At 50.8% G+C, this 20854-nt stretch overlaps 1 protein-coding gene across 1 annotated transcript in view; it reads right to left on the reverse strand.

The window, feature by feature from the left end:
* Window positions 1-20854, reverse strand: part of GPR137B (G protein-coupled receptor 137B) — a 47601-nt gene that overhangs the window by 18959 nt on the left and 7788 nt on the right. The window contains 1 exon segment of the mRNA XM_082423142.1: window positions 8169-8218. Within this exon segment, the coding sequence (XP_082279268.1) occupies window positions 8169-8218 (50 nt within the window).

Below are 20854 nucleotides of genomic sequence, written 5' to 3' on the forward strand. Positions count from 1 at the left end.
TTGGAGGGTTCCCGGATCTAAAAGACGCATCAACTACAAACTGTGCTCTCAGGAAGGTCCTTTACCTGAGCCCCGCTTCCCCTGTCCCTGGGAGGCTGTGAGCATCAGAGGAGCTGTATGTACACGGGCTGATGCACCCGCTACTCCCAAGGATGCAGAGAGCAGAGCCGGGCTCAGGGGCAGGGCCGGGGTTCGGGGATAGGGGAAGCATCCTGCGCTCTGAGAACCTGGGCAAGATCGCCCTGGGTGAGCCTTAGCGTCACCATCCGAAAGCAGACTAAATAATGCCCACCTTGCTGGCTGTTTTTGCAGATCAAGTGAGATCATGCTTAAAAAGGATTTTAGGGAATTCCCTGGTGGTCCAGTGGTTAGGGCTCTGCGCTTTCATTGCCGTCCCTGGTCGGGGAACTAAGATCCTGCAAGCGGCGCAGCCGAAAAAGAAAGGGGGTTTTGGGCTTCCCTGGTGGCGCAGTGGTTGAGAGTCTGCCTGCCAGTGCAGGGGACACGGGTTCGAGCCCTGGTCCGGGAAGATCCCACATGCCTCAGAGCAGCTAAGCCCGTGCGCCACAAGTACTGAGCCTGCGCGTCTGGAGCCTGTGCTCCGCAGCAAGAGAGGCCACGATAGTGAGAGGCCCGCGCACCGCGATGAAGAGTGGCCCCCGCTTGCCACAACTAGAGAAAGCCCTCGCACAGAAACGAAGACCCAACACAGTCATAAATAAATAAAAATAAAAATAAAAAAAAAAAAGAAAGGGGGTTTTACCGCCACCCCCAAAGTCATCGAGTCCGGGCAGCACCCCCTTTCGCGTGGGAACACTCACTAGCGGACAGTCTGCAGGGAGTAAGCCTCAGCCTCAGCACTTTCCCCGGGGCGGAAGGGGACAGGCTATGCCACTGGCCGTTTTTAACTTGTGGTTTCTCAGAGCTACACGCCGCCTACGTGACCTGTGCAACGTCTAGAGAGAGGCTTCTCAGATTTACCAAAACCGAAATCAGTTCAAGTTTCTCTCTAGGACTGTCCATATCGTGTTTACTTCAGGTAAATATCACTCAAGAGGCAAATAAGGAACAGACTGGTTTGGCTCAAAAACAGACCATTTAAGTTGAAAATGTCCGCAAGTCCCAAAGCAGAAAACCAGCAACTAAAAGCGGGCTTGAAGCTAGAAGGTAGTGTTGGGGTCTTCCAAAGCCAACACAGACTGGCGCACAGAAACCTGGGTCCTGGTCCCAGCTCCAGACATCACGCCACTGACAGGAGCCGGTGCAGCGACTGGTGGCAGGGGCAGCACAGCGATGGGGCAGCTGCAGTTTGCTTTCCTGCCGTCAGATGTCAGGGTGATGGAATAAACCCCCCGCTTAGCCAAGCTAATCTGAACGGGATTTTATGTCTTGCAGTGAATGATTTACTACCCACTGGCAAAGGCTCTCACGTAATTTTCAGAACCCACATTCTGCCAAAGGAACCTGGCCTACCCCACTCCTCCTCAGCCTTCAGATCTTAGCTCAAACATCACTGCTTCCAAGAAGCCTTTCCTGACAACTCCTGCACACCCAGCCCTCACCAGACGCACACGATCAGGTCTCCCTGAGGTCTGCTTCCCGGTCCCCTGCACTTGAACTTCGCAGACTTATCACCAGTTTATAATGAAGCGTATGGTCACCTGCTGCTTCTACCCGGGCAGTGCGCTCCATGAGGGTCGAGATTTCGGCTCTTTCCTTCACCCCCTCTACCCACACTGTATACCATAGGAGCTCAATAAACATGTCAAAGAGGAAGAGAGGGAAGGAGTCAGCCAGATGAAGAGGTGCACTCTGAATCCAAAAAGCATCAGTTGGCTAACTAAACGAGGGCTGCCCTCTCTTTCCTAAACACACTGCTGCAGCAGATACTAGATCCTCCCCCTTCTTGTGGAAACAACCTAAACTTGAGGGATTGTCTCTTTCAAAGTTAGAAAGAACTGCGGGTTCTTCCCACCCAAGCCTTGGGCTAGGGGCCGAGGTAACAAGATGGAGAAGAGGTGGCCCGGGTCCCCTGCTCAGGGTGGCCGGGAAGATACTGGAGGGATGGACGAAGCACATGGAAGAGAGAGTATGATCGGTACAAAGTCAGAAATGCAGGAAAGAGTGTGCTTGGTTTGGGCTGAAGAGTGTATGTAGGACTGAGCACCAGCCCTGCAGGGGACACAGACGGGGGTGGGAGAGAGACCGGAGGGGTGGGCAGGACAGCCGGGGAACACTCGAGGTTGATAAGCAAAGGAGTGACCGACGTGGCCATCTTTGTCTTTGAGAAAGACGGGCTGGCAGAGCAGGGAAGGGGTGAAGAGCCTGCAGTCAGCAGAGACAACGGCCCTGGGGAGCTGAGCAGGGAGGCATGCCAGAGGCAGGGGGCCGGGGGGCCGGGGGGCCGTGGGGATGGACACAGGGTGATGCCATTAAAGGAGATGAGATGTGCACAGGGGTGGTGAGAGCTGCCACCCACCGGCCCAGGGCAAGGTCCAGTGTGACCCTCGCCCCTGGAGTTGTGCCGCGTGAGGCTGGCGGTGGGCAGCTCTGTTAAGGCTCAGAGATCCATCTTCACATATAGTCACGCATTCAAAGCTTTTCACGCAGAAACAGGTTTGGGGCGGGGGGGGGATGCACGTGAATTAGTTGCCAAGGACAGGTTCTTTTATAGGACGTGATCACTGGTCCAGGCCCTTGCAATCCACCTCATCTGCTCTGTACCACGTTCTCACGGTGATGGGGGAAATCAGGGGCACAGAGAGAGAGACAAAGGCAGGACCAATTGGGAGTCACCAAAAATCTGCATTCTGGTTCCTCGAAAGCCCTATTTTTTTTATTGTTTTATTATTACCTGCTGTGCTTTTGTGAAGAACACAATTTGGAAACATCCAGAACCCTCTGGAATCAGCCCTACTGTTCCTGGCCCCTTGGTGGTGTGTGCGCACACTTTGTATCCACGTGACGGCGATAAGCCTCCAGAAAAAGCACAATCTGGACATTCAGCTTTTCCAGAGGACTCCTCCTGGGTATTGTTTTAAATACTATGGTGGATATAAATTCTTACTACTCTTTCTTTACTACAATAAATAATATAGGAGCCCTAGAGGACACTGGGGACAGGGAAAGCAAAAGCCAACCAGGCCCAGCTCCCCACCCAGACACACTGCTGGTGTGTGCCCCCGGCCACCCTCTCTGTCTTGAATGGTCACACGACAGCCTCCGAGCCTCCGTCCCCCCATACCCTCCCCAGCTCTGCTCTCATCTGCTGGGCGTGACACAGAGCGCTTGGGTCACAGAGCCACGACACCAGGCGGGTCCTCGGCCACTCGGGGCTGCCGTGTCCTCCTCTATAAAATGGAGCTGACCCTTCCTTCCTGACTCAGAGCCGCCGTGAGAATTCAAGGGACCCTGAGCTTCTCCTCTGACATCACCCAGGGAGCAGCGAGGCCTCACCCTCGTCAAGAGCAACTTCTAGAAAAAGGCGTCACCTCCTGCCCCATCACCTCCTCCGCAGGTGCCCCTGCGGCCTCGAGTCCTCCCACCGCCTACTCACTGACCTCAAAGGCGTGACCCTCGCCCCATCCTTCCCCTGCCTGAGCCTGTCCCTGGAGGCCCCTGGTCCCTCCTCCCCCTCGTCTTCCCCCGGGGTGACAGCATCTATGGCTCCTGCCCTGCACCCTCTTCCTCGGGAAATACGTTCCCTCCTCCGGCCTCAGTTACAGCTCCCGTATGACCACGTGTCAAAGCGCTTGTCTCACCAACCGGACCATCCCCTCAGTGGACGACGCTCAGAATTACCTCCGGCCTGCATTCCAAGATGTCAACAGTGGCCGCGCGGGAAAGACCCTCCTCCTGAGGCCTGATGTCACCACGGAGGACGTGTGTCAGCTCTGTGCCGAGAAGTTCCAGGGGGCCGACCCCGAGGAGTACGGGGAAGAAGAGCTCACTGCCTCCCAGGAGACACACGAGGCTTCCCAGTGGTGCATCCGAAGAGGGGAGTTAGGAACCTGGCCTCTGGCTTCCACGTGCCTGTGCTTGAAAAGCAGTCTCCTCCTTGGGGACCGCTCGGTTCAGTGACGGAGCCATCCACAGGCCGACGTGGCCAAGGGCACCTTTAGCCACGACGCCCAAGCAGGGTAGCTGAGGTTCATGAAACAGTAGGATCCATCCTTCAGAGCTGGAGAATTGCATCTGATGGTTCAGGTGTGCCGAGATCGTTTGCTGCCTACCCCCAGCCAGGTTCTGGGTTGGCTCACGTGTATGTATATGTACTAAATAAACATTTAAGGTACAAGCTCCTGAGTTCAACAGCAGGCTTTTGAGAAGACTGTCCGATGCGGTGCATGAAGGACCTCTCAGTTCAGTGAGTGTCTCCATCCATTCCTCCCTCCCTTCCTTCCTTTCTTCTTTTCTTAATGAAGAGCCTTTGTGTTTTTATATATTTCATAGAAATTTTTATAGCAGTTGCAGGTAAACTGTCAGGATTGGTTTTTTAAATATTTTTGTAACTTTAAGGTGTTCTATAATTATGCATGTGATTTTAACATTTAATATGCAAAAAGAAACCTCTTGCTGGATTTGAGAGTACTGCATTTTAAAGGTCTCTCTTCTGTGAGCGGATGTTTGGGCAACTTTGTGGGGAGAGACTGCTGGGTTTCTTACAGCCATGTATTACTGACACTGGCCACAGAATGCCTTTGGAAATCCGACGTACTGTCATTACCTTGTTCACGCTCAGTGGTGTCGCGTTGTTTTGTGTTTTCACCACGTGATGCTGAGGATCAGGAAAGAAATGAATGTAGAGAGAGGTCGAGAGGGAAATACAGACTCCAACAGAGGGCTAAGGGGTGGAGTCTGCTGGTTCAGGCTCCTTGAAGGAAGTGGGAAAAGGAGATAGAAGGAACCACCTATGCTGAAAATACTGTGAATATGCAGTGAGATTTGCAGAATCTGTCCCATGTTATTTGCTTTCGGAAGCAATTTTGAAAACCCCACGAGGAAAAAAACATAAGAACGATGCTTTTTTTTTTTTTTCCTTTTCCACATAAATCAAAACTAACAGCATCAAATTATTTTGGGCAGAAACCACGTAATGTGAGTTTCATTGAGTTAAATAAATGCCATTTGGAAAGGAGTTTGCAAATGCACCAAAAAGCCCACCTGTGTTGTAGAATGTGTGGTGAAGTTAAATTTCTGTTTTACGAAACCTCCTTGGGCGGGGGGCAGTTTGCACAGAGGATGAGGGTCTCATATCAACGTAACACAGGTAGTTACAAAAACATGTTATTGTACTGTGTAAAGATGCATAGTCATCTAATTTGGTTGGCTTTGTACCTTGTCCCTTTTTAAGCTTTTGCTGTACATCTAAAACCCTCAACACATACTGTGTTGTACTTCCTTTTGTAAATGATTTTTTGAACGGAATTTTGCACATAATACATTGTAATACTGTATGATAATCATCTGTGAAAATAATCCTTGAAATATTTTTTTTAAAAAAAGCGCTTGTCTCGAGCCACTGCCTCTGTCCAAGTCGACTCACGTTCCAAACAGCCTCCATTGAGGCCCACGTGCAAGCTTAACTTCTAATGTTCCTCCTCCTGCACGTTCCCAAGTTCTCCTAATACAGCTGTCCCTCGGTATCTGCAAGGGACAGCTTCCAGGATCACCAGCCAATACCAAAATCCAAGGATGCTCAAGTCCATTACAGAGAATAGTGTAGCACATGTCACATAAGGGATTGTCAGCCTCCTCCCACCCTCCAGATCTGCAGGTGCGGAATCTGTGGATACGGAGGGCTGACTGTAAACTATTGCTACTTTAAACTGTCCTTCTTAGAAGCAACATCATTCCATGGTAGACTCTGAAGTCCCAAATAGTCTGGCAGAAACATGAACTGAACTCCTCAAAAGTAGTGAAGGGACAGACACAGAGAACAGACTTGTGATTGTCAAGGTGGGGTGGGGGAGGGATGGGTTGGGAGTTTGGGACTAGCAGATGCGAGCTATTACATACAGAACAGATAAACAACAAGGTCCTACTGTACAGCACAAGGAACTATTTTCAATATCCTGTGATAAACCATAATGGAGATGAATATGAAAAAGAATGTGTATATGTATAACGGAGTCACTTTGCTGTACAGCAGAAATTAACACATCGTAAATCAAATATACCTCAATAAAATTTTTTTTAGAAAGCAGTGAAGGGCTTCCCTGGTGGCACAGTGGTTAAGAATCCGCCTGCCAATGCAGGGGACGCAGGCTCGAGCCCTGGTCTGGGAAGATCCCACACGCCGCAGAGCAACTAAGCCCGTGCGCCACAACTACTGAGCCTGTGCTCTAGAGCCCGCGAGCTACAACTACTGAGCCCACGTGCCACAACTACTGAAGCCTGCACGCCTAGAGCCCGTGCTCCGCAACAAGAGAAGCCACCGCAATGAGAAGCCCGCGCACCGCAATGAAGAGTATCCCCTGCTCGCCACAACTAGAGAAAGCCCGCGTGCAGCAATGAGAACCCAACGCAGCCAAAAATAAATAAGTAAGATTTTTTTAAAAAGCATTGAAGGGAAACAGCAAGATCAGATGAAAAACAAAAACAAACACACAGCACACAAGTCTCATCACTTGTATCTTGGCCCATGTACTATCGCCTAACTTTCTGAACTTCAGCTTCCTGGGATACAAAAGGAGGATCAAAACATACACTTTCAGAATTTTAAATAAAAGTCTTTGTAAATTTAAGATGATATATGTTTAAATAAAATATGTATACATTTTTACACGTTTGTAAAGTAACAAAATAACTAAAATTTCATTTTGACTCTAGAAGGTAAGTGGCCAAAGCCACCTTTCCAGAAATGTTTACCCAGGCAGCCGAGCTCTCCCAGGCAGGGACATCAGGACACCTTGACTCATGCGGTGCCCATCTCACACCTTCTGAACACCTTGTCTCCCTTCCCCCTCTGCCCAAGGCTGACCATTCTTGAATTTTGTTTTATGTTTTTTTCTATATAGCAGGTTCTTATTAGTTCTCTATTTTATACACATTAGTGTATACATGTCAACCCCAATCTCCCAATTCATCCCACCACCACCACCCCACCCCCTGCTTTCCCACCTTGGTATCTATACATTTGTTCTCTACATCTCAAGGCTGACCATTCTTTTTTTTTTTTTTTAAGTCTTTATTGAATTTGTTACAATATTGCTCCTGTTTTATGTTTTGGTCTTTTGACATGAGGCATGTGGGATCCCAGCTCCCCAACCAGGGAGCGAACCCACACCCCCCTGCATTGGAAGGCGAAGTCCTAACTACTAGACCACCAGGGAAGTCCCCCAAGGCTGACCATTCTTGAAGCCACTGGGGTTCTTTGCTGCTGGGAAGTCAATAGGCCTCTTTGAAAGCTTGGGGAAAGCGATGGTCCCACCCCGCCCCCCCAGGAAAAACATGTATATCTACCTCCTGCCATCAATTCGGCATGTGATTGAAAGCCTCCCCTTCCAGATTACGAGTCTCTCCTGCTCAGCCCTGCATGGGCCTCGCTGGTGAGTTCCAGAAACAGAGCCTGCCAGCAGTCGGCAGGCAGGGACTGGGGGTCAGGCCACCAGGGGGAGGGGGCAGGGCCTCGGGGACAAGGCTCTACCAGAGCTGCACCTGCACCCAGAGGGTAGGGAGGGGGATGTCTGGCCACGCGGGCATCTTTAGGGAGCTTGCCTTCCTTCTGCTGAGGCCCTTGACCTCGCAAGTGCCTCGGAAAGGTTTAGATGCAGCGTGCGCGACTTAGACTTAATTCCCCTCTCTGTTCTCCCTGGTTAGGAAAGGTAACAGACTCTTGTTTTTTTTTTTTTTTTTTTTTGGCCATGCCACACGGCATGTGGGATCTTAGTTCCCCGACCACGGATCAAACCCACGCCCCCTGCAGTGGAAGCTGGGAGTCTTAACCACTGGGCCGCCAGGGAAGTCCCTACCGGACTCTTGTTTCTCCTAATCAAGGCCAATATGCTGCAAGGCCTGCTAAGCGGTGATTCAGTGAGCAGTGAACGCGACACCCAGCAAGCAGGCCGGTTTCGGGCAGCTCACAGAGGAGTGATGTGTGCAAACCTCGAGGTCACCTGCTGTCACACAGAGATATGTCCCAGGGGAGGGGGGGAGGGTGAACTTACCGGTATTTGAGTAATTCTGGAGAATATTTTGACTTGGCTTTAAAAATCACCTGCAATGACAAAAAAACACGGCAAGTTGGGTACACAATCTGCTGACACTGACAAACTGATATCATTGCTTAGAACTCCCCATTCCCTTGGTGCCTGGGCGCTGAGGCACGGCCTCTGAGATTGAGACATCTGCTTTGTGAGAAAGTTTGTGAAGCTAAACATTGTTTAGGCTGTGCATACAATTTAAATTTAATTTGAAATTTAAAAGGAAAGGTACTTACAAATGGTTAAAATGTTTTGTTTTTTTAAGGTATTACTGGTCTACCACTAGCCGGTACGTCCCTTATTTTAAGATTTATATTTGAGGGACTTCCCTGGTGGTCCAGTGGTTAAGACTCCGTGCTTCCAATGCAGGGGGCGTGGGTTCAATCCCTGGTAGGGGAACTAAGATCCCACATGCTGCACAGTGTGGCCAAAAAAAAAAAAATTTTGTATTTGAGCCCATACTTCCCCCAGAGATAAACAGTTCACTCTCACACTTTATTAGGACTTTCACTGGCACCAAAAGAATGTGGTTTGAATGTACGTGTGTCCATTGACTCAGGCCTCAAACTCTGCAGCCCACTGGACTACAGGAGTGTCAACCTCGATGACATGCTGCCTGTTGGAATTTCCCCAGATTTTCGCAGCCTGCACAGTCTGTTAACAGGCCCACGCGGGGGGCAGAGGCTGGCCTGGCAGAGCCTGTGAGAAGGCGAAGGGGAGACGGAAAGCAGGTGTCAGCTCAGGCTCCAGCCCCACGAGACCCGCGGCTCTTCCCACGGCGCGGTGCGTGCTCGCGGGAGCCCCGAGGGCGGTCACCGGTCAGGCTCTGGCTCGGGGCGCAGTGGAGCAGCAGGGCAGGGGCCCGTACACTTGCTCTCCCGACCCCCGGTGTTCGCGCGCGGTGGCCCCCGGTGTTCGCGAGCGGTGGCGGCAGCACGGGGAGAAGGAAAGGAAGGGTGTGGAAGGGGAGAGGAGTGAGGACAGTTTTTCAGAGATGCTCCTGCTGTGGACGGCGAGGGTCAGACGACCTGCACTCCCTGCATCCGGCTCTCCCTCTGCACGGAGCTCCCAAACATGCCCTGGGCACCCCGCCTTTCCTCCTGCTGGCCCTGAGGGCCGCGATGTCCCTCTGGGAACCCACCGTCCTCCGCCATGCGCTGTTCCCCTCTCCTCAGCCCTCCGGGCCCTTGGTACTTCCCTTGGGATTTACTCAGCCCCCAAACGCCTGTCTAAGGGGGAGAAACCCTGCCTGAGCGGTAAGGAGAGAAGGACAAGGGGAAAACAGGGTGGGGAGTAAGGGCACGGTCCTGGCGACAGGGGAGGAGGGGACAGGCAGCCCTGGAACCCACGGGGGCTCACGGGGGGGTCCATACTGTCGCCCTCCTGTCTGAGGAGCGAGCAGTGAGAAATCAGTCTGCTGGAGGGTTATGCGAACATAACGCTGGGAAAGCCTTCAGTGGATCCAAGTGCCCTGCCGTGTCTGCAGATGCAGACAGATGTCACGAGGGGCAGCGAGCCTCCAAGTGACCCCAGGGGCCGATTCCCACAAAACACATGCAATAGAAGCAGCCATTCCCCCGGGAACCTTTTCAAAGACACTCTTCTGAGGACCGTCAGTAGTAATTCTCAGACTTATCCGTGCATAGGGATCACCCAGGGAACCTGCTAAAGATGCAAATCCCAGAGCCCCACCCTCCGAGGGGCCAAGCTGGTGGGTCTGGGCTGGGGCCCGGGGGTCTGCATTTTAATAGACTGCCCACCCCGGGCGAGTGATTCGGATTCGGGTTTGGCTAGCACAAAGACCGCCTCGTAGGAAATACGAAAGAGATGAAACTGCCTGACCTAATATTCTTGAGTAGCTTTGCAATCATTCATTTCAAACACGCTGAAACAGTTGTTCACAGCAATGAGACGACACCACAAGAGTCCAGGCACAGTGCCAAGAACAGAGATCAGGGGACGCTCCAGGTCCACGGACAGCAGCCCACGACGTTCACGCTCACGCCTGCCTCAAACTTACAACAGCGTGCCGCCAGCTGAGGACTCTGCACGTCAGAGTCAACGTCTGGGCGAGGGGGAGCCGCACGTCAGAGTCAACGTCTGGGCGAGGGGGAGCCGCACGTCAGAGTCAACGTCTGGGCGAGAGGGAGCCGCACGTCAGAGTCAACGTCTGGGCGAGAGGGAGCCGCACGTCAGAGTCAACATCTGGGCGAGAGGGAGCCGCAGACGCTCCCACAGACTCTGCAACGGGCAGGCCCATGCCCGCTTTGCAAAAACACTTTTTCAGAGCTTCACAGGGGAGCTTTCCACACTCATGGAGGAACGATTTTGTTTGCGGCATGAGCTTTGTCTCTGTCCTAAATCCTTTTGGGAAGGAGGTAGGAAGTAGGGGTTCACACCACAAATAAAGTGCCTGGTAAAAACACAGAGAGGTGGCGTGGGTACACTGCCCTTACGGCAAAGGGGCCCCGAGCTCAGCTTTCTCTGACAAGCTCCCGTGGGGTTTTAGGCAGGTCACATCACCTTTGGTATTTCTCTGCAGTCCATGAGAAGGAGAAAAGTTATAAAACAACCTCCCTTAGGAATAAGACATAGATTAATACATCACTCCAAAGTTCTGTTACTGATAATACTGAATAATACTGATTCATGCAACCTATAACAATGCTCTCAGAAAAATGCTCTTATTGACAAGCTCCCGTGGGATTTTAGGCAAGTCACATCACCTTTGGTATTTCTCTGCGGTCCATGAGAAGGAGAAAAGTTATAAAACAACCTCCCTTAGGAATAAGACATAGATTAATAATACATCACTCCAAAGTTCTGTTACTGGTAATACTGAATAATACTGATTCATGCAACCTATAACAATGCTCTCAGAAAAATGCTCTTATGACACACAGTACTTGAAGATCTTGCTTTTAAATAATCAAGAGAATTCTTGGGGCTTCCCTGGTGGCACAGTGGTTAAGAATCCGCCTGCCGATGTAGGGGACACGGGTTCGAGCCCTGGTCCGGGAAGATCCCACATGCCGCGGAGCAACTAAGCCCGTGCGCCACAACTACTGAGCCTGCGTGCCGCAACTACTGAAGCCCGTGCTCCGCAACAAGAGAAGTCACCGCAATGAGAAGCCCGCGCACAGCAACGAAGACCCAGCGCAGCCAAAAATAAATATTAAAAAAAAAAAGAGAGAATTCTTCACAGATATCAAAGTGAGGAGATGAAACTACAGTATTTTTTAACCATATTTAAATTGAAGTATAGCTAATTTACAATGTTGTGTTAGTTTCAGGTGTACAGCAAAGGGATTAAGTTATACATACACACACGTGTGTGTATATATATACATGCATATATATATTCTTTTTCAGATTCTTTTCCATTATAGGTTATTACAAGATGTGAATATAGTTCCCTGTGCTATACAGTAGGTCCCTGCTGTTTATCTATTTTACATATAGTAGCTTGTATGTGTTAATCCCAAACTCCTAATTGATCCTCCCCTTTCCCCTTCAGTAACCATAAGTTTGTTTTCTATGTCTGTGAGTCTATTTCTGTTTTGTAAATAAGTTAAACTGTTCCATTTTTTTAGATTCCACACATAACTGATATCATATGATACTGAAACTACAGTATTTTTTAAAAAGTGTTTGAACTTGTCGACGAAATATACAAATATCGTTTTAATATTTCGCCACCCTTGTGGGGCTTACTCAGTGGCAGGTAACTCAGCTGACTCTCATACGCCAGGGCCGTCGCTGGGCTCCCAGAAACCACCCACAGGTGGTCCCGTGCTATGGACTCAGCTTGGTGCAAAGTGCTGTCACGGATGCAAGAAAAATTTGACCCGTTCTGCCTTCAACAGGGTTATGGTCCCTACTGGTGAGGGAAAACCTGGACTGGGAAAATGACAAGAGGAGATGCAACCCAGAAAGGCCAGGGGCTCAGGTGGTCTGGGCACAGGGGGCTGATCTGCAGGTCGGGGGCTCGGCCGCGTGACGGGCACATCAACTCTTCCTGCTCCTTGGCCACATCCTGCCTCGTCTCACCCAGGCGGCTCCTGGTCCCACCAGGACGGCATGAGAGCACAGGCACGGATCAGGGTCGACCCGTGGCCCATGGGGCAACCAGCTCACTGCCACCACTCGGCCAGCGCTGGGTCTTCAGGGCCCGGGACCTGCAGATCCACACCCCCAGCCAAGAGGTGCAAAAGCAGTGAACCCTCCCAAGCGGAAGCGTAGCCCAACTGTGCACCATCCTCCTCCATAAATGAAATACGAGATGTTTCTTTACTTCCCACGGTCCCTGCAGCCCCGAATGCACATGCCAGATGGACGATGAACTGAAAGGAGGCAGGGGTGGGAGGCCAGCCTGGACCCCAGAAGCCCCTTCCTGGAACACAGCGAAGGTCAGGGTTCCCAGCCATGACTATCAAGTATCTGGTCCAGGACTTGAGCTTTATAAACAATCACATGCTTTGCCCCCATAATTCTCCTTGTAAGAACTGACTCTGAGGCTGGGTTTCTCAAGGTGCGCCCACAGAACTGGGAATTCATAAAGGTGACTGGAAATAGGTGTTAGGTCAGCAAACAAATTTAGAAACTTATAGGCTACCCAGCTTTTCCCTGCAAAAATTCCCAGAGCCTTTAAAAGGCTAATTACTCTATGTTGTAAATCTTCAAGGGAAACGCAAGGTATGCAGCAATTTTGCAAACTTATTTGGCCACTGAAGGTGTTCCTAATGAGTGTTCCAGGGAACAGAGTTTGGGAAACACTGCCCTTAAGGTGCTAAGCACAGGTGGAATGTTCACTGCAGCCTTAATAATAGCAATAATAATAATAATAATCACAACAACAAGAAAAAATGACAACTTTAAAATCATACTCAGCCTTCACCCCCATGAACACCAATCAAGCAAGGCATTGAGCACGAGGGGTTCCCCAGGTCAAGCATTCTACCCCAAAAGGAACCCAAAGCCCCATCCTGTAAAAGTTGGGGAAACCCCACAAAACTTAGATCCTCATTAAGTCCACATCGCAGCCTGGAGGAGAAAAGTCATCATCAGGTAAGGGGACAGTCTGACGTGAAATAAACCATTTGATCTTCTCTAAGCTGAAAGCCAGGGTGACAGATAATGACATCAAAATAAAAGCCTCAACCATGATTTGTAAAAGCTCTGTCCACTCTTTACAATTTGTGGCAATTACGGTTGACCCCTGAACGACGAGGGGGTCAGGGGCTCCTCCCTGACCCTCCATGCAGGTGAAAATCCAAGCAGAATTTATCATGGGCCTTCCGCATAAAGGCGGCTTCCCTGTATCCACAGATTCAACCAACCGTAGATCATGTAGTTCTGCAGTATCCACTGTGGAAAAAAAAGTCCACGTCTAAGTGGACCCATGTTGTTCAAGGGTCAACTGCTTATGTCTTGAATTCACCTGGGCCTTTGCAAGTTGTGCTTAGAAACTCTGCCCTGTCCTTCAAGTTAATCCTTAAACCTAAGTTGCTTAAAGTTGTATTTAAATTCCTGCGATTTTAAACTGACACAGTATACATTTAATTGCAGCGTCATTTTTGCCCTCATTAAAGAAAGTACATAAATGTCTGGACCAAGTTTTCAAAAAAAAAATTCTAAACTCTCCTACTCACCCCTCCCCCACTCCTGTCTGTGTTCCAAGGAAATTCATTAAAGATTGATTAGTGCCCAGAAGTGGAGCTAACCCTCCGGGGCTGACTCCTGCTCTCTTATCGCGCTGCCCATCTCCTGGAGTCTGCGCTGGCTCCCACGGACCGGCTGGGAGGAGGGCAGGGCTCCTGAGGGGGAGGCAGACAAGCATGAATTACTCCTTCATATTTTACAGCCACCGCTACTGACGGTGCGGGCTCCGCCTGCTCCCTGCAGAACCAGACCTACCAGGTGGGAGGGACCTGTGAGCGGCTGGGGAACAAGTGAGGCCAGACAAAAATTCAAATTCTCCCCACATTCAGACTGGTGGTATTTGTGATGGGTCAAATGACACTGAGCACCAGACCTGGAATCGAGAATTGTGAAAATAAGGAAACGCTGGTCCCTGACTTCCAGAAACTACAACCAGATACAGACATGGTGTGAGGGGGGTGTGAGGTGTGAGGAGGTGAGACAGCCTGAGGGGAACCTGGACCCCCTGGGGTGGGCCAGGTGGGCAGCAGGCTAGGCTGGGGTACAAGTCCAGGCAGCAGCCTGAAGTCAGGTAAGGCACATGCACTTCCCTGTAAGAGAATCAGAAGGCTTTCAGGACAATCCACACAATCTGAAATCAGAGCTGTGCTTTTAGAGGGGGACAGGGGTGGGGACCAGAGACAAAGGGCTTGGACTAGGGGTTCAGAAAGAAGGTGAAAACAGAGGTGTATGTTTACAGGCAAATCAAAGACAGAATGTAGCTTAGCAGTTGCCTGGGTCTGGGGGGTTGGGGAGAAGTGTGGGTGACTGCTAAGGGCTCCAGGGTTTCTTCTGGGGGTGACAAAAAAATGTTCTCAACTTTTATAACCCAGAAACAGACTCACAGACATAGAGAACAGACCTGTGGTTGCCCAGGGGGGGTGAGGGTGAGGGAGGGATGGAGTGGGAGTTTGGGGTTAGCAGATGCAAACTATTATCTATAGGATGGATAAACAACAAGGTCTTACTGTACAGCACGGGAACTATATTCAATATCCTGTGATAAACCATAATGGAAAAGAATATGAAAAAGAATGTGTATATATGTATAACTGAATCACTGTGCTGTATGGCAGAAATGAACACAACCGTATAAATCAATTATACTTCAAAAAAAAAAATGTTCTGAAATTGATGGTGGTGATGGTTGGGCAAGTCTGTGGATGTAGAGCTTTAAATGGAGAACAGTACAGAGTGTGAACTGGTCTCAATCAACATAAAGGAGCAGAACAGCAGGCAAGGAGCTGGCCCCGGGGGTGCGGGTGGCACGTAGGCGGGCAAAGGGGGAGAGAGAGGCCTGGGTGAGGGACCATCAGGGTGCCAGATGCTGCTCAGAAGTAGGACAGGATAACCGTGGGGAGCTGGGCAGATGGGGAGGGGCCTGGAGGGGAAGTGGGGGGAGGCAGGAGGAAGTGGGAGCCGGGCGTCTATTCTAGAGCATCAGCTACTCTTTAAAAATGTGTTTGTGAAATGAGAGAGAGATTATTCAAGGGCACTAGGACCTGGTTTAAGATCAGGAGCCTGGGCCCCGGGACCCACCGGGATGGCAGAGCAGAGGGAGGGAGAGGCGGGAGGCAGGGGTGTGGCCAAGAGAGAGGAGCAGAGCAGCAGTTTCCATGGAAACTCCCATCCTGTTGTGGGACTAAAGCATGCTCCCCTCACCCATTCCTGTCTGGTCTCAGCATCACTTCCACGGCCTTGCGGAGTCCTACCTAGAACTGACGCCCAGGACAGGAAAGCCAGGTGACTTTCTGAAGGTTTAATTCCGGTTTGGGGAAGTGGGGGGACGTCCCCACCCCCAAGCTGGCCCCAGGGAGGGAGGCTGGGGTGGGGAGAGCCCTCCTCTGTTCCCAGCCCCCCTCCCACCTCGCCCACACTCCCCACCTGTGGGGCTCTGTGCCCTCTGGGCAACCCCAGGCCCTTCCCGCCACCTCCCGATGACGCAGGAGGGCCCAGAGAGCCGCCTATGACGTACACGCGTGACAGAAGTACAAAGGTTCTAAAAGCAGCTGCTGCCCTCGGCCTCCCTCCCCTCATAAATCACAGCCCCTGAACGGCTCACCCATTCTGTTCCCACCCTTTGAAGTCCTGCCTGCCTGTTTTTCCCTCCTACCAACCCCAGCTGGCCTTTGCTGCTTTACAGTCATTTCTCCTAACGATGCACGCTGGCTGCTTCTGGCAGAAACACCCCAGGCTCTTCCGTGTGGGGATGACAGTGACCCTTGTGCATTCGGCGAAACTAAACAAAAGTAACCTCTTCTGTCCCCAGAGGCAGCGTCCGTGACAGCTCAATGAAGCGCTATGCCTCCAGACCTGCACTTTATTCACAATTTCTCTATGTGGCCATTTTGCTTTATAAATTCCACACCCATCCCCACCCGCCCCAGAGCACGACCCGTGTCGCCGAGTCTCCGCTTTGGTGCCACCTCTTCCTGAAGTGCTGCCCCCTTAGAAGCGAACAGGCAGGTGGACACTTCACAACCCTCCTATCCTGAACAGGCTCCAGACCCCAGGCCCAGGCTGCACACCTGGTCCTCTGTCTGTGGTCCCACCCGGGGGCTGAGGCCTCTGGAGACCCTCACAGTAACCAAGAGGGTCTGTAACTCTGTGTGCACCAAGCACAGACCCATGTCTAAACCAATCTCTGCCTCCTCCCCCTCTCTCTCTCACATACTATTTTTAAATGTATGTATGCAAATTCGTTTGAAAATGTTACACTTTTATAGTAGGTTTAAACTTTACTATAAACTATGTCACGTATACACAAAGAAATAAAGTAACCAAAATTCACTACCCACCATGCAGTTCAGTCACCTTTGACACTGCCCTGTTTGCTCCAGTTCATTTTATTTCTAATAAATAAAAAGACACCATTGAAGCCCCCAGCGTCTCTCTCCTTGGTTCTGATCCCTCCCTCCTCCGCAGAGGGAATGGCCACCTGACTTTGGTGTTCTGATAGCCAGCAGGCTTCTACTTTTACGAGGATAAACAATATATAGTCCCATCTTGCATGGTTTCTCACTTTGAGTCAATGCCTTCCATACCCTTCTGCAACTTGTCTGTTCACCTGTCACGAGGTATTTGCAATGTATCGATGCTGAGACACTTGGCTCTCATTCATGCGTTCTCACTAAGGCTGGGTATTCCACCGTCTGCAGGTCACAGCTGTGTGTCCATCACCAGCAGAGAGACGCCTAAAGATGGTTAAGAGTGTGGACTCTGGGGAATTCCCTGGCGGTCCAGTGGTTAGGACTCAGCTCACTGCCATGGCCCTGGTTCGATCCCTGGTCGGGAAACTAAGATCCTGCAACCCATGCTGGGCGGGTTATGCGTGCATGCATGCAGGCATAAATAAATAAATAAATGTATGTATGTATGTATGTATATGCATATATGATAAAAACTTGAAAAAAAAAAAAAAGAGTGTGGACTCCGGAGCTGGCTCCCCTGGGCTTGAATCTTGGCTCCACCAATAATCAGCTGTGTGACTTTAGAAAAGTTACCTAACCTCTCTGTGCTTCAAGTACCTCATCTGTAAAATGAGACTAATAACAGTGCCCATCCCATCAGTTTTTGTGAAGATTAGGTGAATTACCACAGATAGAGCACTCAGTCAAATGCCTGCCACCTACCAGACACTATCTCAGCGTCTATGTGTTTGCTGCCCCCGCTGCTGCTATATTATTACTACCAGTCCCTGCAAATGCTCTCAAACCACGATTCTAAATGCACAGCTACTAAACTGTGATCATAAATGCTCTCTTGACCATAAAAGGAACTTTCGTACTCAAGAAGGTTAGGAACCACTGACACATTCACGATTTGCGTTTGTGATCCCTCTGTGTTGGCCACTTCCTGATATATTGGGGAAATTATGCAAACCCTGAGGCCCTGGCCTCCCTGGGTGGCAGTCATTAGTCTGTGTTTCCACATGCTAAGCATCCTCATTCACCAGAGCAGGGTGACTCGACCTGCAGTTTTTTAATTTTTGGAGCCCGCTGAATTCAAATGCAGGATGTCTCCCTTTGCATAGCAATCCCTGAAGAAGAGCAAGGTCAACTCTCTAAGACAGCAAGGGCGGGGCGATGTCTCTATGTCTGCAGACACTGGCCCTGTTTTTAAAGCCACAGAATACATAAAATAGATAACCAACAAGGACCTACTGTACAGCTCAGGGAACTCTACTCCCTATAAGGGCAAGGAAGCTGAAAGAGAACAGATTTATGGATATGTACAACTGAATCACTTGGCTGGACACCTGAAACTAACACAACACTGTGAATCAACTATGCTTCAGTGAAAAATAAAATTTCCTCAAAAAAAGCCACGGAACCCCATGAAAGAAAAAGGAGTACGCTGTCCATGCCAAGTCATTCTGGGGGCAGCAGCCTGGAGCCAAGGCATGCTCTGTGTCCCCACCTGGGCAGGTGTGACAGGCCCCCAGGGAGGTGACCGGCTCCCAAGGTCAGGTCTTCAGCTTGTCATCTCCTGTCTTTGAACTTGGCAAGTGCGTGGTTCAAGGAGCGAGTCCTACTCACTGCCTGGCCTCACGCTGACCGCTGGGACAGAGGACCCCCAGCACTTAGGCGAGCTGTTTTCATATGTGATCTCGGGACCAACAATGATTCTGCCTCTCCTCTGAACTCCTGTAAAGCCCAGAACTCCCTGGAAGCATCCTCAGCCTTCTCCCGCTCTCCTGAGAGCTCTGCTGCCCTGTCCTGTCCTATCCAGCTGAGCCAGCACCGGAGAGCCCTCCTCAGGCTCGTGTGTGTGTGTGTGTGTGTCTGTGTCCTATCCCCACAGTCAGCCTGGGAGCCCCACAAAGGCAGGAGCTCAGCCTCACACTTCTCTGCCCTGTAGTCTCAGGACCCCTTCGCAAATGATGAAGGGATGAGGTCTCGCGGGATACAGGCGTCTCCACCTGCCCCGTCCCTTCCTGAAGGCTCCTCTCCTGCTCCAGTTCCCAGGGGTCCAGCCAAGCCCCTCTCTCCTCCACCCCCCAGCGGTTCACCAGAGCCTCCGTGTCCCTATCAACTGAACTGCAGCTCCATCCAACATCACCAACACCCGCCCGGCCACCCCGCAGGCTCTCGGCTCCACACTGGTCAAGTCAGGCCCACAGGTACCACCCACGACGGGCAGCAGCACCCTGGAGGGCGTGCCTGTCCAAAGGCCCTTAAGGTCACCTGACGACACACTGAACGCTGGCCTTCAGGCGCCCTGATTTTTCCTGTGTCATCTCTTGCTACCCGAGCATCTGGGTTCAGGGGCGCGCAGCTGGCCAGACTGCCATGAACCTGCCTTTTTTTTTTTTTTTTTGGCTGCGCTCGGCTGATGGGATCTTAGTTCCCCGACCAGGGATTGAATCCAGGCCCACGGCAGTGAAAGCGCCAAGCCCTAACCACTGGACCACCAGGGAATTCCCTGAACCTGCTTTTTTGCTCACCCCTGATAAACTCTCTTTACACTCCTGTGCCTCAGGGTCCCCCTGTAAGATAAGAGGGTCAGTACAAATATTTATCACGGTGACTTCTGCTTTCAAAACTATGACACGAAGTTCCCAGAGGGATCCCAGCGCCACAGGGATCGCTAAAGCCTTGCTTCTAAGTGGGGATGGGCCTGACTTGTAGGGGAGGAGGGGTGGGACATGGGCCCAGCCGCCCCCAGGGCAGCCCGGGTCACCTCACTGGTGCAGGTGGAGGTGAACAACGCCCATCAGCCTCCCTAGCAGGCGTCTCCCTCTGCGGGCTCATGAATGGGAAGGGCTGTGGCGACACAAGGTACCATGATCGGTATGATGTTTCTGAACTGCTCCTGCCACGATGGCAGTTCACAGTTTACCTGCCAGGGCCCTGCCCATAATTGTTCTAAACGGGCTTAAATAAGGTAACACACCATAGCACGGAAGATACATTTCTCCACCTAGGAAGCTTAGCTGGGTTACCAGCCAGCCGGGCCCCAAGGCTTCAGGCTCTCCTGTGGCTGCAGCATCGGGCCATGGCTCGCCACTGGACCCCAATCCTCTCGGCAAATGATGTACGAACTACAGAATAGGTAGTGAAGATGCCTCAGGGCTTTTTTTCCCTCCAGAAAATAACTTTCTGCCTCGGAAGGAAGGACGATTCTGAGGTTTCCTGGAACTCTTGCCCTTGCTGGGAGCAGTGTGGTATTTTTTATGAACTACATGCTTGTGTCCGCCCCAAATTCACATGTTGAAATCCTAACCCCCACTGTGATGGTATTAGGAGGTCAGGCCTCTGAGCACTTAGGGTCAAGAGGGTGGAGTCCTTGTGGGTGGGATTGGTGCTCTTATCAAAGGGACCCCAAGGAGCCTCCCTCTGTTCCCTACCACGTGAGGACGCGAAGGGAAGCCGGCTGTCTGCAAGCAGGAAGAGGCCCTCGCCAGAGCCCGACCCTACTGACACCCTGCCCTCAGGCGACCAGCCTCCTGAGAGAGCAAAGTGTCTAGTGTTAGTCAGAACGGCCATCATCAAAAAGTCTACAAACAATAAATGCTGGAGAGGGTGTGGAGAGAAGGGAACCCTCCTACACTGTTGGTGGGAATGTAAACTGGTGCAGCCACTATGGAGAACAGTATGGAGGTTCCTTAAAAAACTCAAAATAGAGCTACCACACAATCCAGCAATCCCACTCCTGGGCATATATCCAGAGAAAACTATAATTCGAAAAGGTACACACACCCCAATGTTCATAGCAGCACTATTTACAATAGCCAAGACATAGAAGTAACCTAAATGTCCATCAGCAGATGAATGGATAAAGAAGATGTAGTACATATATACAATGGAATAGTACTCAGCCATAAAAAAGAATGAAATAATGCCATTTGCAGCAACATGGATGGACCCAGAGATTATCATACTAAGGAAAGTAAGTCAGACAGAGAAAGACAAATATGATATCACTCATATGTGAAATCTAAAAAAAGT

This window comes from Balaenoptera physalus (assembly GCF_965194825.1).
Source record: "Balaenoptera physalus genome assembly, chromosome: 14".
Lineage (NCBI taxonomy): Eukaryota > Metazoa > Chordata > Mammalia > Artiodactyla > Balaenopteridae > Balaenoptera > Balaenoptera physalus.